General features: G+C 41.5%; 1 protein-coding gene across 1 annotated transcript; it reads right to left on the bottom strand.

Annotated features, from left to right (window-relative positions):
• Window positions 1-3,135: 3,135 nt before the first annotated feature.
• On the bottom strand, window positions 3,136-14,230 carry REXO2 (RNA exonuclease 2). Its single transcript, XM_040258037.1, has 7 exons — window positions 14,010-14,230; window positions 12,930-13,013; window positions 9,239-9,316; window positions 8,528-8,639; window positions 6,816-6,924; window positions 5,490-5,543; window positions 3,136-3,570 (listed from the first exon to the last, which is right to left on the bottom strand). The coding sequence occupies exons 1-7, from the start codon at window positions 14,154-14,156 to the stop codon at window positions 3,441-3,443; spliced, it is 714 nt and encodes a 237-aa protein (XP_040113971.1). The 5' UTR covers window positions 14,157-14,230; the 3' UTR covers window positions 3,136-3,440.
• Between the last annotated feature and the right edge of the window lie 2,273 nt (window positions 14,231-16,503).

The raw sequence follows: 16,503 nt of genomic DNA, 5'->3' as shown, positions 1-16,503 counted from the left end.
GTGTGTGTAAACATAGTGAAAAAAAAATCACCACCAGGCTAATGTATCAATCACCTCTATATAGTTGGCCTTGTGTGTATGTATGCTGATTTAAGGTCTCTTCTCCTAGTGTATTCCAAGTCTGTCTTTACCCAGTAGAAAATACTCAACTAGGGAGGAACTCTTCATTTACATCACCACGGTCACTATGGTTTTATCAGGAACCACATAAGGGAGGGTAAAAAGGTAAAAAGAAGAAGAAAAAAAGGACCACATAAAATTAAAAGGACTTTGTTGGAACAACTAAAACTCAATTAATTTTCACAGTAGATACACAGCATCTGTCAACAGATACAAAGCATAATAGCTTTTGCTTCATCAATAGATACAAAAGATAATAGCTTTTACATCAGTCTGCTACATACAGCTTACCCTTGCAACAAGCAATTTTCCACTATCCTTGCTACTTATTTTCAATTCAGGCATTTGAGTGCACCTAGCACTTTCATGGGCAGAGGTGCCTGGTGGGCTGCAGTCCATGGGGTTTCGAACAGTCGGACATGACTGAGCAACTTCACTTTCACTTTTCACTTTCATGCAATGGAGAAGGAAATGGCAACCCACTCCAGAGTTCTTGCCTGGAGAATCCCAGGGACGGGGGAGCCTGGTGGGCTGCCGTCTCTGGGGTCGCACAGAGTTGGACATGACTGAAGCGACTTAGCAGCAACAGCAACAGCAGCACCTTCATACACTATCACAAGGTGATCAATATGTCAAAATGTACTTAAGGACACAATTGCACTTGACCAGTATAACTAGCTACTCATTTTTTTTAAGGCTTACACATATAAGAACACCAGTTGTGTCAAAGGAAACTATCAATTTCCTCCATGAACTTGTCAGCTGGTTTATTAATAAAGGGATACGCCGTTTTTTTAATGAGAAAACACAGAGGTCTCAAGTTCCATTCTTGTCTCCTATAGCTAAACTGCACCAGAAAAGGGGGTCTCTCTTGCCTACACATTCAGTACAAGGCCACATTACCATGAGCACTCAAAGAATACTGACTGGAGACTATCTTCATCATACTGATTCATTCACCTCCCAAGTTTAATGCAAGGGAAGCATACCTGGATGATCCTAAGAATACAGCTTCTAGGATAATTACAGCACACACAGAAGAAACCCCAAATGAAGAGCCCCAGGAGCTCTGGAGTGGCGAGCTCTGCTAAACAAACATACTGATCATTTTTAAGGCTGGTTATATTTAAGATAATTTGCACTGCAGTTCATTTCACAGAAATTACTTCCTAGCTTCAGGAATCCCTTGTGAAATCAGTTACCAGCACTACAAATTTAAATTTCTTATATTTAAGCAGACTAATAAATAATGAACTAATCACAGAACCATCATGTCTTCATACAGAGCTGCATCGAACCAGACTTGCTTATCTCACAGGCTGCCAATTATTTCACTAAAAATTAACACATGCTCCATTAGGAAATAACAGAGAATTCTGTTACAGAATTAAGATACAGAACAGAGGATTAAATTAGGAAGCTGGCCATTCAAGTGACAGAAGATTTAAAATGAACAGTAGGAGTTACAGAGTCTCAAGAAAACTAAACGGTAGGGCTCAAACAGTCAACCTGATGAATTAACAGGCCAGCTTGGTGGGAGAAACCCATGGCCTTAAGAGTAGTATCTGCTTCCCCTGAACCTTCTCAAGCCTAGAGTTTTGGTATCTGTTCTTGCATTAGAATATATAACATTCCTCACAGCCAAGTAGACACAGACCACCTTGTCAAATTTTAGTTAGAAGTGCTAGGCCAGGTCAAGATCATCCTGTTAGCAAGGTCTGCGCACTCTCTTCAGTGTCACAGTCCTGGGCATTAAGTGAACACCGACTTAAGATAAAGCCCCAGCCACCATAGCTACGGATCAGAGCAGCCTTCCCAGAGATCCTGGCCTGAGTCAGTCCATCACCATCACAATCAGCCATCAGGGCAAGGTGCCCGCTGTGCACCAAGTGCTGAGCTCAAAACCATGGGTAGTATGTAGTTTAATCTCGACAATTCTTTGAGTTAGGTACTGTCATTCTCACGTTAATGAGGCTTAGAAAAGAAAACTTGCCTCACTTTAATGAGGCTTAGAAACGAGAACTCACTCAGTATGTTACACAGCTTAGATATGAACCCAGAATTTGACTCAAGTGCCCAGTTCGTAACTATCACACAATTGTGTCTTCCCAACCACTGAAGGTGATACTTGTGCAACTCTGAGAAATGGAAAAAACACTTGTCAGAAAAGTCAACAGATTTTAATGTTCCCATCAACTCACACTTGCAATGCTTGTCAATCCAAGCCTTCATTTCCTCATTTAGAAAAAGTTCCACTAAGGAAAGCCTCTCTCCACTCATAAGTTGTTGTATAAGGTAAAATAACTTAGTCAGTGAAATTATGAAATAATTAATTCCAATCTATAGTCCTGTAACTCTCACATGAGGATCACACCTCTATGTTCATATAATGGTCATGTAATCGAGTTAGGATGAAACCTAAGACCACCACAAAAGGCTTCTAGTCCAATGTCCTCTAGGAGAGGCAGGGTAGCTGTGGGCCCTTTCCAATTCTGATTCCTTCTTTCATGGGGCATCAGTCTGAAGATTTGTTGTACAGACAGATGACTCTAACGTGCCCTCTGACTGAGGACTCACCTTACTACTGAACTCTAAAACACACAAACTTAAGAGTTAAGATACTCAAACTGAAATCCCTCTTCAAATATTTACTGACCATTATACCTAGGGCAGCCAGTTATTTACATTCTACAAACTTAGCACCATGGCTGCCTTGCACATAATATCTATTCAGTAACCCTTGAATATAGTAAAGAGTAGCTATTCCAGAGCTCTGTTAGTTCAGTAACTATTACTAATCATGAGCCCAATTTGCTTCTCTGAATATATCTCCAATTATTCTATTATTAACTTGTAAAGCAAGACAGAGTAAGTTCACTTCCTACTGAACAGAACTGAAACTTAGTTCACTCCAAATGGCACTATGAGAATGTAAACATTAGGCACACCACCTAAAAAAGGAAAAAAAAATCATTTTCCAATCAAACTACTAAAGAATCGATAATACAAAAAGAATTGCATTTCAATAGAACTAGCTTTATTATTTTTTTTTAAACAAAAGAAATGTCTAAAAGCAAATACAGGTATGTACCAAGGGGTGGACGTGACCTGGTACTTAGAAAGGAGTTGCTGTGTCATAAATGAAAACAGCATGTTAGGAGAAAAATAATTTTCAGGTGCTGTCTGCTTGAAAAATCTGGAGATGCAAGTTAACTGAAGGAAGGTGATCGGCCAAGCAAACAGCGTGAGCCCAGGGAAAAAGAAAAAACCACCAGAAGCTGCTTCCAGAGAGCCGCGTGGCGGCGGCATGAGAACTGGCATCAACTCACAGTCTTCTCATTTTCCCCATTTTCTATAATTTTCCTCTTCTTCTCATCTGTTTTTTTCTTGAAGATGTTATTTCGGTAAAACTGAAGTTCTTTGATGCTTTCGCTAATGTCATCAAGCGCCCTACAAGCAAACACACCACGCTGAGTTGAAATGTCCGAAAGTCAGAGGAGATGATCACGATTCTTCAAAGGTGAAACTTTTTATGCATAACTTAAGAACAATGGGTACTACTGTAAATGCAACAACTATCTGATATCAACAAGGAGTGGAACGCTTTGGTAAAACAAATTTAAGTGCTTGTTTTTTAAAAAAACTGTTTGACTTCAAAAAAAAAGGCGTCTACAATTTAACAAATAAAGGTTTCCCAAACTGTTCCATAAGACAGTGAAGTGTTCTGCTGGGGGCGGGGGGTAGTTCCAGGGTCAAATAATTTAGGGAAAACTAGATTAAACATTTCCTCTTTTGAAGTTTTTTGTAAAGTATTTAATGTACTGATGTGTATTTTGAATTCCCCAGAGGAGGTTGTACGGTAGACATGATACTTCAAAAACTTAAATAGACCACACTTGTGAGATTCCCAGCACATGGCATATAGTTTGGGAGACAGTGTGCAATACTTAATGATGTCCTGCACAAAATACATTCATGTACTCAAACATAACTGGTGACTCAGCCATCATAATGAACATCCATACTCAGACAGCACCTAACCACAGAGGACCTCCCTCCTTTGTCGAGGCGGTCTGTACCATCATTAGGGGCTGCCTGCTTCCATCTAACCGCCTTCTTTCTTCTCTAACATGCCGTTTCTCGTGTGTCACAGTCTGAGAAATCAGGTACTCAACAGTATCAGAACAGTGGGCAAGTCAATCAATTTGCTTTGAAGATGGGCCAAGGGGCTGCTCCTCGAGATCAAACTGCACAAGCTCTAGTGCAAGAGTTTTATGAGTTACTTTCGTGATTAGGGCAACAGTTTTGCTTTCTTTCCAGGTCTTAGGCATATGGTGGAGAGCTGAAGCTGTCAAAAATACAGCCTCTGGTTAAATCAAGGGACACTACATCTTAGCCACAATAATGAAATTTAAAAAGAGCTGAAAACCCAAAGTCCTTCTATAGCCCACTTTGTGGCAAAACCTGACCCACTCGATGTGAGGCTATTTACAGTCACTGGTTATGCCACATGGTGTGAATATCTGTACATTTCACTGTAGAAACAGCCACGTGTTTGAAGATGAGTGCTTCCCCAGACCTCGTTTAGGGCTTTTACTCCCTTTCTAAAGCCTGAAAAATTCTGAAATCCAAAACGCCTTGAGCCCCAACTGTTCCACATGAGGTACTCCAAACCTGTACTATTGTGCTATAGTCCATGAAAACCCAATAAAAAAGCATCAGAATGCCAGGCTCTTTAGAGCAAGGACTCGGTCTTCCTGGTTGGCTAGAACAGTGCCTGGCACACAGTAGGGACTCAGTACGTGGAGGAAACAAAAGCTGCCCTTAGAAGCCAGCTACTACATCCCCCATCACATCTTATGTCCTTCCTGAAAGGCCACAATGCCAACAAGTAAAAGAGGACTCTAGATACACAAGATCCTTAAATTCCCTGTGTACTTGGGCCTAAGGTTGCAGACACAAAAAGAAAACAATCTGAACAACGAAGAAGTGTTGAAATCAGGCTAACTGCCCTGTACAACTTTACACAAAGTGCTCAAATTTTAAATAGTTACAAGCCCATAGGCTTGCTGGGAAGAAAATTAACACTGCTCACTACTAGAAAAATTACACCATTGCACATACGTTCCAGACTAAGTTATCCACGAGTTTCAAAACAGCAATAAAGATGTTAAGACCATACATTATCTCACAAGGGAATGTTAGAAAACTGACCAGAATTCCTGATAATCTTAGTAAAAGAAAGTTATCTTTATGTAGTTGTCCTTTATTTTTCCCCCAAGGGATAAGGGACATTATTTCAAACAGTCAGGAATTCGGGGGTTATGTACATGTCAGATGACCAAGCACTTAAAAGGACCCAAACTTACCTGTGAGAAGCAGCCTTCTTTGGTGCAAATTCGTATTCTTCAGGATACCAGCGTCTATACACAGCAAAAACGGAACTCTCAAAGGAAACTGTCTCAAATGCACTGAATAATTACGTTCTTCAAGTAACGTAATAACACTGAAAAAGGCCTTTGGGTTGTGACTGTGGAGTTGCCACCTTGTCTGGGACTCCATCTCCCTCCTTCACCTCTCTTCATTCTATAGCTTCTTTTCGGGCAACATCATCACTATGTAAGATTCCCAAATCTGTGCACTCCAGCCCTGCCCTCTCCCTCGCCTCTGTCTCGGGTATCCAGGACAACTCCAGCTAAAATCCACCAGACATTTCCAGCCCCACACACGCAGGGTCACTCACCATCCTCAATACCTCCCTTCCCCCATCAGCCTCCTCCTCTTACGCGCCCCTTTGTCTTTGAACAGTTCCATCACCCACCAAGCTGCCCAAACTAGGAACACTTTATACCTCCTCCCTGTCTTCACGCCCCCATTCAAGCACTCAAGGCCCTGCTACTGATCTTCTCAAACACGCTACATCCACACTGCTTCTACCAGCCACTGCCATTTCCCTAGCTCCCTCTCTCCAAGATGGTACAAGTCTTTCTCCCTCTTTTCTTGCCACGTTCTAATCAGAATTATCTCATTGTATCAGCACCATTTCCCTAGCTCCTCCTCTCTCCAAGATAGTGAGAGCCTTTCTCCCTCTTTTCTTATCACGTTTTAATCAGAATCATCTCATCATATCACCCTTACCTTCCTGCACCCTATATCTTCGAACCTCTGCCTATTCTCTGGAATGCTCTCTCCTCACCTTAAATACCTGGAAAATGCCCACTCTTCTTTAAATCTCAACTTGAAAGCCATTCTCTATGTGAAGTTTCCACTAACACCCCACCCTCCTCACTCCTGCAGTTGGGTGGTCCTTCTGTCATGCCTGCAAAATTCTACACACACTTTTCCCTGACCAACATCATTACACAGTACACAATCCAGGTGCATTTTTTTTTTTTTTAACATATCTGTTAGTTCACAGACTCTAAGCATTTTAAGGGCTTTATGTCCCCAGCACACTGGCCAATATGCAGCACAGAGATGGGTGTTCAACAAATTTTATGGATTAGTGAAATTTATATGGAAGATTTTTGATGTTCTTTCCCCAGGGATCACCAGTTCAAGCAAGAATAGGATGAAGAAGTTATACACCCTATTGGCCCCCTTAGTTCTACAGCTCTATTCCATTACTCTGCACAAATTCTAAAGTAAAACATGCTAAATGAGGCAACTGAATGGATCCTAAATACAGCCCTTACCTGCACAGCTCTTTAACAGTGCTCACATCAATTATTCTATAATGAAGATGTTTCATGAACTGGGGCATGTATTTGTCAAGAAACTTCTTATCTGCATGAACTGAATTTCCTAGAAAGACATGAAGCAAACGGCATCTGTGTATTTCCAGTGGTACACAAGAGGACATAAAAACTCATAAACTGTATTTAATTGGAGATGATTTTTTTTAATAAATTCAAACAATTTGTAAAAGCATCTCAAAACTTCTAAATTAGGTTTGAGTGTATCTGATTAGATTACAAGTGCAGATTTCAGCATATTTAGTCTCAGTTTAGCTCGTAATAAATTTGTAAATGGCACTCTACAGACAAAAGGATGAATCTTATCATTCCACATACTTAAAATAATGCTCAAATCCGTTACTTTTTAAGCTAATACCAGATGTGCAAATTTTCTCCCATCATAAAATCCACACCACTAACACTAAAAATTTAACTGAATCATATAAGTAGATAAGCCTTTATTCATATTTCAGTTTTAATCATATCCACATTCATGTTTCCACACAGTACTTTATATTTAAAAAAAACACTAAATTTTTAATAAGAACTTTAAAATAGACTGCATTGGCTAGGGGGAAATTTGACACAATACATGCTCTAGTACTTAAGGTCAAAACTTTTTATGAATATTCAAGAAAAGTGTTAGTAACTATACCAGTTTACATTTACAAATACAAATACACCACCACAGGACATTGACCTCCCTTTGACAATGACGGTTGTTTCAAAATACTAGCAGAACTGGCCTATTTCTTCAAACAGTCAGTGTCACAAGGGGAAAAGACAGGTACACATTTTTTATTAAGAGACTAAAGAGACAGAATAACCAAACGAAATGCATGAGTCTTGACTAAATCCTGGTTGAAAAACAGACATTTCAGATATACTCGATATCAGACTATGTTGCTGCTGCTGCTAAGTCGCTTCAGTCGTGTCCAACTCTGTGCGACCCCAGAGACGGCAGCCCACCAGGCTCCCCCGTCCCTGGGACTCTCCAGGCAAGAACACTGGAGTGGGTTGCCATTTCCTTCTCCAATGCATGAAAGTGAAAAGGGAAAGTGAAATCGGTCAGTCATGTCTGACTCTTAGCGACCCCATGGACTGCAGCCTACCAGGCTCCTCCGTCCATGGGATTTTCCAGGCAAGAGTACTGGAGTGGGTTGCCATTGCCTTCTCCCTCAGACTATGTTACTGAATTATTTTTAATCATCTTAAATGTGACAAGGATCTGTGGTTACTTAAATATAACAATGATCTCTTGGTCCTTATTCTCAGGAAATGCTGAGTGAATTATTTAGGAATTAAGTGTCATGATGCTTGAAATTTACTTTCACAAGTCCACAAAAATAAGACAGATAAATATGGCACAAAGTTAACAACTATATCCAACTTTCCTGTATATTTAAAATTTTCCCATAATAAAAATATGTGGGAAAATGTTATTGAGCTAATTTGGGTATCCCAGAGCTCATGTCAGGTTTCAGGGCACGTTCCCTGATATTCGTGTATAAATTATACAAGGAAATTTGAGCACAAAAGTAAGAGGCATAATCCAAATCGGGGTGTAAGCAGAAGACATGACGATCTGGGTGGATCTTTCTGGAACCACAGTCTCTTGAACCGCTACAATGGAAGACTCTCTACAAGGCAGACACAGGACTGGATTTTACCTGCAAGTGGACAGAGCCCTGGAGGAGTCTGCTGTCGGACAAAGGAGAGAAATTCATACTCTGCCTGCTGCAGGGTCATTGTACTCTCCTTCACTGCTTTGGTTAGACCAGACTGCAAGAGAGAATCCCCAGCCCCACCAAGACACACGAAGTCAGTTTTCAAAGGCATCCAGATATGAAACTCCACTTCTAAAGAGGGCATATATAATCAGAGATGGACCATTTACAGAGCTCAAGTTCAAACTGAAACTGCTATCTTTGCAGTGACTTTTTTTTTTTTTTTTAAGAATCCAAGTCAAATAAGTTATGTTCCTGATGGTTAACAGCATTTCCCCATGGTCAGAAAACATGGTGCTCAGGGTCCAAGGATATAACCTCTGGGAAGAAACAACTAGTAACAAGCGAGCAGCATTCTCCTGTCTCTGAAAGTTGATGTCTAACCTTATCCAAAAGACTGACCTGAGCAACCCTTGATAATCCGCAATGCACTCGCAACAGACTGAATGCAGGCGAGGCGAAAAAGAGGACATTCATGAGAAGATGGTCTCGAGAGATCCCAAAGATGAAAAGTGAACAAGCAAGCAGTTTCCCAAGCAATCTTCATCTATCCTTTTAAAAATGCCATCCAAGAAGGGTCTAGGACTCAGATGTGGGGGCAACAAGCTTGTTACTGGTCCCCAAAGTGACAGTCCTACCACGTGGTAATGTTACCTTCCCATGATGCTCCTTACACCAGTCTGACATGCTGTCCAGTAACTCATCTGGCTGTTTTATAATCAGGTTAGGACCCTGTGGATAGGAAAAGCTGTTAATCATCCAGAATCACTGGGATACACTTGGTTTCTGAGTTCAAGCTGCATCAAGAAGTAAACATATATACCAGAGAAAGGAAGAAAGATGAGGGCACTTTTTGTTAACTCTAAAAGTGGTCCTCATTCATTCCAGCATTGTTTATAACAATAAAAAAATAACGAACGCACATGTACACAACTGAAAACCGAAATGCCTATTAATGCCTGTTATGGAGAGTAAAGTAAATCAGAAAGAGAAAAAGCAAATATTGTATATTAACACACATATACGGGATCTAGAAAGATGGTAGTGATGAATCTATTTGCAGGGCAGGAATAGAGACACAGACATAGAGAACAGACTTCTGGACACAACAGGGGAAGGAGAGAGTGGGACGAATTGAGAGTAGCAGCACTGAAAAATATCCGTTACCATATGTAAAGCAGATAGCTAGTGGGCAGTTGCCGTAGGACACAGGGAGCTCAATCTGGCGCTCTGTGACAGCCTACAGGGGTGCAATGGGGCAGGGCGTGGGAGGGAAGCTCAAGAGGGAGGAGTCATATCTACACTCAGGGATGATTAACATTGTTGTATGGCAGAAACCAACACAACACTGTAACACAATTATCCTCCAATCAAAAATAATTTCTTTTTTTTAAATAAAGGACATAGATACCTATCAAGGGTCGGCAAACTATAGCCTCAGCTTCTGGCACTTTTAATTGCCAGCAAGCTAACAACGATTTTTACATTTGTAAAGGGGGTTGTAAAACACACAAACATGTGACAGAGAGGTTTGTGGTATCTAAGCCTAAAATATTTAATATTTGGTCTTTTTAAGAGAAAGCTTGCCAACCACTAACTATAAACAGTTCCTATCTTGCCAAGTAAAAAACAGAAAGCAAATTGCAGAACAGTATATACACGCTTATAAGTTCACTTACACTTGTTTAAAAGAAAGGCACACATTTGTATATGCATACAAAATACTAAAATACTACAAAAATACAAAAACGTTGGGGAGTAAGATCAGGTAAGAGAAGAATAGCTGTTGAAAAAAACCAACAGCTCACAATAAATATCTTTTGCATAAAGCTACACTCTTTAACAGTATTTTCACATTTAACAGTTGAAAAAGTAATTGGCGGTATCTGAAAGATTGGAAAAAAAAAAAAAAACACCTGACCCTGAAATTCTCAGCTCCAGTTAACTGAACAATCACCCGAGAGTCAGAGTTCCAGCAGACACAGAAGCTCAACTTGTGGCATCACAGCAAGTCACCTCCTAGTCTCTCCTTCTGGGAGATGGAGATAACAAACCACCCCTCCCCCTTCCCTGACAGGGATGTTACCAGGATAAAAGAAATTATAGATATGAATATTTGAAAGGCGGGGGGGGGAGACTCTAAACCCAACGTATTATCATTACGAAGGTGGGAAAAGTAGTTTGCAGTTACTGAGAGGAATGGCAAGAATTTGACTAAAATAGGCCTGACGGCAACAAGGAGTTTTAGCCAAACAAGAAAACAGGAGATGGCAATCTCCATGAAGAAGCAAAAATATGTGCTCTGATAATGTTTTTTTTTTATTGAAGTATAGTGGATTTCCAGTGTTGTGTTAATTTCTGCTGTATAGCAGAGTAACTCAGTTATACATATGTCCTTACCCATTCTGGTTTATCTCAGGATATTGAACATAGTTCCCTGTGTTATTCAGTAGGACCTTGTTTATTGTTGGTTCTTTTTTTTTTTTTTTTTTGGCTGTGCTACACAACATATGGGATCTTAGTTCCCTGACCAGGGATCGAACCCACACCCCCACCATCCCACCCTGCACTGGAAGCAGGAAGTCTTAACCACTAGACCACCAGGGAAGGCCCCAGGACCTTGTTTTGGTAACAGTTTTTTTTTTTTTTTTTTAACAAAACCAAAAACCTCATATCACAAAACACAATTCTAAAAAACTACGATGGAAAATGCCAACGTCTATCAACTTAAGACTATATAACTTACTCTAGATCACAGTATGGCACACTAAGCTACCTACAGAAAAATTTCTGGGGTGGGATGTCTGTTCTTCTAACATAAAACATCTTCCCCAGACTTGTATACAAAAATAAAACATTTTCCACAGAACTGACACTTCAGAGCCAACAGGCCTGGAGCAATTTTTTTTTTTTTTTAACATCCTTATCCTCATCCGACTGGGTCTATTTACAAATGCCACACTCATCTGCAGCTGTGAGACTACAGACCCAAATTTCCTCCAGGGTACATATCAAGTAACTGGTCCATTAAACTGTCAGTATTTCACATTATATCAACAGTCAGAGGGGAAAACTCTTCTCCAGCCAAGGGTAAGTAAGGTTGGTGAATAAAGACACTTCTCTTCACTATTCACCTCTAGAAAATTCCAAGTGACAGGAAAAAACAACCAAACCTAAACCTCAAGATTTATATAAAGTTGCCATGTTGGGAGAGGTAGGGGTGGCTGTCTATTTAAGAAAAAAAAAAGAGGTAGTTGCTACTATGAGAAATACAAAGTATCATAATTCTCCCCCAGCTGATATACCAGGAGGTACTTCAGAATGTCTGCCTGGTATTCCACAAAAGTAACAATTTATCTAAAATGGCTCCTCCTCCCTTACCTCACCAAGAAAATAAGTGGAAGTCTTAAGGTTAGATCTGTGAAATGTATCCAGTGCCAGTAACACATCAATCAGAAGCTCCTCTGGAAACTTATTTTAACAAACCTATGTTAGTTAAACTTGTGTTCCTACTCTGGAGTTCCTCACTGCCTCTAATAGAGCTGACGGTATGACAAGATTATTTAGGGCCTGGAACTTCACCCTCGACCAATCAGATGCTGTCATATACTTACTAAATGCTTTGTGAGTGGCTGAAAGGCAACCTGCAACAGGTGTGTTTTATTTGTTTTGCTTAATGTTTCAGTTAAAAGCAACATGTTAAAACCTTAATCATGCCCCTTATGTCAACAGGATAGCTCATGGCTCTGTATTAACAGAAATTCTAAAATCTTAATAGTGACCTAGATGGATCACATGCCCTGGCTGAAAAGGTAGAAACTGGATATATGAAGTCAAGTTAAAGCTAAGGTTATGATACACAGAAGTCACCTTTGGCATGAGTCACTGATCCTGGCGTGACTGTAGTCGGTTGTCTTATTGGTTGGGAGCCCTTTACTCAGACTGCCTGGTTAAACTCTTGGCTTGCCCAATAACTAGCCAGGTGGCCTTGGGCAAATTACCCAACAACTCTGTACCAAAACTTCTCTCTCCATAAAATGAGTATAACAGTACTTACCTTATAGTTGCTATAACAATTAAGAGTGAATACATGTAAAGCACTTAGAATTGTGCCTGGCACGCACTAAGCTCTTAGTAAATGATCGAATTCATAGTTCCGAATTTTTGCCATAACTATTGAAAAATACTAGGCTCTGAGATGGATTACTCTGGTTCTAGTACCAAGCCCACCATGACCTAGAACATTATTTTGGACCTTAATCTATATCAGTTTTATTTTTTAAATAAAGAGATGAGGCGGGGTGGGGAGAGACAAGCTTTAGATGTATTACAAGGCATCACCTACTTCAGCCAAAATGTTGAGATCAGAGTCAGTTATCAGACAGGCCATCTCAATAATCTGGTCCTTCTCAATGTCCAATCCTGTCATCTGCAATAAAAAAAAAGTATATATATATACATATAACAATATATATATATATATATACACACAAAACCCAAGTTTATTTAATAGGACATCCCTCGAGCATATTTAACTTATATTCCACAGCCAGGATAGAAGAGACAATACTGCTCCTTAGGTAAGTCCTCAAGGCACTCAATACGGGTTATTTACTCTACAACCATTTACCAACGGCGCGCTACATGTCAGGCGTCACAGTCCTACTCTAGGATAGATGCAAAGTTAGCAAAATTGAGTGCTGACAGCATTCAATTTTGGAAGAGTTAGACAACTTACTTCACTGCATCTCTGCAGAGTTTACAAAGTTTTCATATTAATTACAGCACTTGATCGTCATCACAATTGAATGTTATTATCCCTGTTTCAAATACGAGAAAACTGAGGCTCAAGGAAGAGGGGAATCTTTGGCTGGGTATGGAAAACCTAAAGGGATCAGAACTGGGTTGTAGTCCCAGCTTCGACCCTCACTAACTGCACGACCTTGAACGAGCTGAATCCTCTCTCTCTCTCTTTCTCTCTCTCTCTCTCTCTGGGCCTCAGTTTTCTCCTTTATGGAATGTGGGGTAAGGCTGAGTCATCTCCGGAATCCCATCTGGCTCTAACAACCTAGGGTCCCGTAAGGCTGGGGAAGTGGGGTCTAGCAGAAGTGCTGTGCCTACCCCCTACCCTAAGGACCCGAAGCGCACCACCGCGTTAGGGAGGTCCACACCTGGGTGGAACTGGGGGTTAAGGGAAGCCATATGGATGACACCTCCCTTTGGAAAAGAAACCCCACAGTCCGGCACAGTCTTCAACACCCGCAGCACTCCGGTCCCTCGACCTGCCCCGCGCCGCCCGCAGCCGGGAGGCGCTCACCTGCCACACCTGAAATCCAGACACCGCTGCTCTCCCCGGACACGCTCGGCTACGCGGTCCCACCCGAGAAAACTCGTCTCCCCTGTCCCCCTGAGCGACCTGACTCACCTCCAGGTCCACCCAGACCATCCGCTGAGCCATGCTCTCCCCCGCCGCCATGGCTGCGCCACCTTCGCGGACACCCCGCGCCCCGAACTGCCCGCGAGTCCCACCCACACCTCGCAACAGCCTGGAGCCCAGGGAGCCGCCTAGCATCACCCGGCACGAGCCGCCACGGCCCCAGCCTCTCAGCCGGCGCTGGCGCAGGCGCGATAGTCGCTAAACGTCGCAAACCCGCGGGGAGGCGCAGGAGTGAAAACTACAAGTCCCAGCAGCCAGTGCATCGACTCTCCCTGAGCAGTCCGGCTTAGCTGCCGCATGAGCTGATGGGACTTAGAGTCTTGCCTGCTGTTGCGCCCGATTGCCCCGCCCCCGCCACGTGTTTTCGGATGTTACTGGACGCGCATGTTTTTCAGAACTAAGTTTATTCTTTTCCAAGAGTTATTTCCTGAATTTGGATGAGTTGCAAATCGCCTAGCTGAGAAAGAGCTCTCTTACTTTAACTCGAAAAAGACCTGGTTACCTATTTATTTCAAATATATCCTTCTTTTTTTTGCTGTTTATCCCCCCTTATTTTTTTACTTACCTGTCACTCCACACGCTTTCTTATTTACATGCGACAGCAGAGCGGTGTGCTTTTTAAGCCGGAAGACCATCTCTACCTTTGCTGCTGCTGCTGCTGCTAAGTCGCTTCAGTCGTGTCCGACTCTGTGCGACCCCAGAGACGGCAGCCCACCAGGCTCCCATCCCTGGGATTCTCCAGGCAAGAACACTGGAGTGGGTTGCTATTTCCTTCTCCAATGCATGAAAGTGAAAAGTGAAAGTGAAGTCGCTCAGGTGTGTCCGACTCCTAGCGACCCCATGGACTGCAGCCCACCAGGCCCCTCCGTCCATGGGATTTTCCAGGCAAGAGTACTGGAGTGGGTTGCCATTGCCTTCTCCACCTTTAGAAATCCTTAAATGAGAGCTTATCGGAGTGATCACTTAGCACGCTTTAGGTGCTGAATAAAATTCCTTTCCTTCATTGGCAAAGGGTTACTTCTTATTCCTTACGAGGGACTTGCCCCCGTGGTCTGTTTCAGTTCACCTGTTAGGTGTCGGTGGTAATGACTTCCTACTCCACCCTCACAAATTCTCATAGTTAAATAGTGTGCTTGTATAACAAATCTATGCAGCAAATTAAATTAAAATGAACTAAAAACAGCTTTGCCCGCTCTGCAGTCTGCTTTGGTTTTGCTCAGTTTTTAATCTCCACTAACAGCTATAGTTTCCATTATTTCCATGAGTAGAGGTGGCCCCCAAAAGGATCTTTCAACCCTGGAGTGTCAAATTGCATGAATCTCTTAAACCTTTGGCTATTCAGTAGCAAGTTGGAGTGCTGAGTACGACTTTGTCACAAAACATTGGTCTAGGCCTGGAATTATATCTTCTGTATATTTTTCTGAAAGCCATATTGCCTCTAATCACAGAGTTGGTGGTCCATCACCCAGTAATTTATATCCAGTAAGCTGGTTTTGTGAGACAGAAGACACGTTGCCTAAGAAGAGCCATCAGTATAACATAGTGTCCTGGATTTCATCTTCAAGTTGTCTGTATACCCAACCCACCACCTGCTAGGGCACCCCAAAAACCTCTTCAAAAGATCATCAAAGTGAGTGCAGGTCTTGTGTATGTATGTGTGTGTTCTAATGATGAGTCACATTGTTTTCCTGTAGCTTTTTACCCACTTGTAGCTTACTTTATGGAGAAGGCCCCCCACTCCAGTACTCTTGCCTGGAAAATCCCATGGGTGGAGGAGCCTGGTGGGCTGCAGTCCATGGGCTGGCGAAGAGTCAGACACAACTGAGCAACTTCACTTTCCCTTTTCACTTTCGTGCACTGGAGAAGGAAATGGCAACCCACTCCAGTGTTCTTGCCTGGAGAATCCCAGGGACGGGGGAGCCTGGTGGGGGCTGCCATCTCTGGGGTCACACAGAGTTGGACACGACTGAATCGACTTAGCAGCAGCAGCAGCAGCTTACTTTATAAGAAAAAGTGTACAAAAAAGTAATTTTTTTAAATTTTTTTAAAGAAATAGTCTACATTTCTTTAGTTTTTTCTTCATTTTACACTTGATTCATAGCAAGTAGAATCAGGTGAAGTATGTAAACTTTTATCAATTGCAATTTTTATCCTCCTGAAGTATTAGTATATCCTTAACTTTTCCAAGATCACCTTTTGTTTTCAAATTTCCTACTTTAACATTGATCCATTTTGTTACAAATCACAGTTTAAGAAATGCTATTCACATTTAAGAACTTGTATCCTGAAAACTTATGATCATAATCTTAAAATATTGGATAGTTAAAATTAGGTATGGACATTTTTGAAACTTCAGTTTTCATAGTAATGTACTTTCATCATAACAATAAAGACACTCTAGATGATTGGTATTATAATGTAAGGAGATTTATAGTTTATTGGGTTTTGTGTGTAATAATATTAGATTGGTGATTGAAAAGGT

The sequence above is a fragment of the Oryx dammah genome, unplaced genomic scaffold, assembly GCF_014754425.2.
Source record: "Oryx dammah isolate SB20612 unplaced genomic scaffold, SCBI_Odam_1.1 HiC_scaffold_17, whole genome shotgun sequence".
NCBI lineage: Eukaryota > Metazoa > Chordata > Mammalia > Artiodactyla > Bovidae > Oryx > Oryx dammah.
This window is presented reverse-complemented; position numbering and strand designations above follow the sequence as displayed.

Excerpts from the sequence above, each read along its gene's own strand:
- REXO2 (XM_040258037.1), bottom strand. The coding sequence starts at position 14,156 with ATGCTAGGCGGCTCCCTGGGCTCCAGGCTGTTGCGAGGTGTGGGTGGG. Across the intron at positions 8,640-9,238 it reads GTAAGGAGCATCATGGGAAG|TCTGGTCTAACCAAAGCAGT; the intron begins GTAACATTACCA and ends TCTCTCTTGCAG. Across the intron at positions 3,571-5,489 it reads AAGAAGGCTGCTTCTCACAG|GGCGCTTGATGACATTAGCG; the intron begins GTAAGTTTGGGT and ends GTTTGCTTGTAG.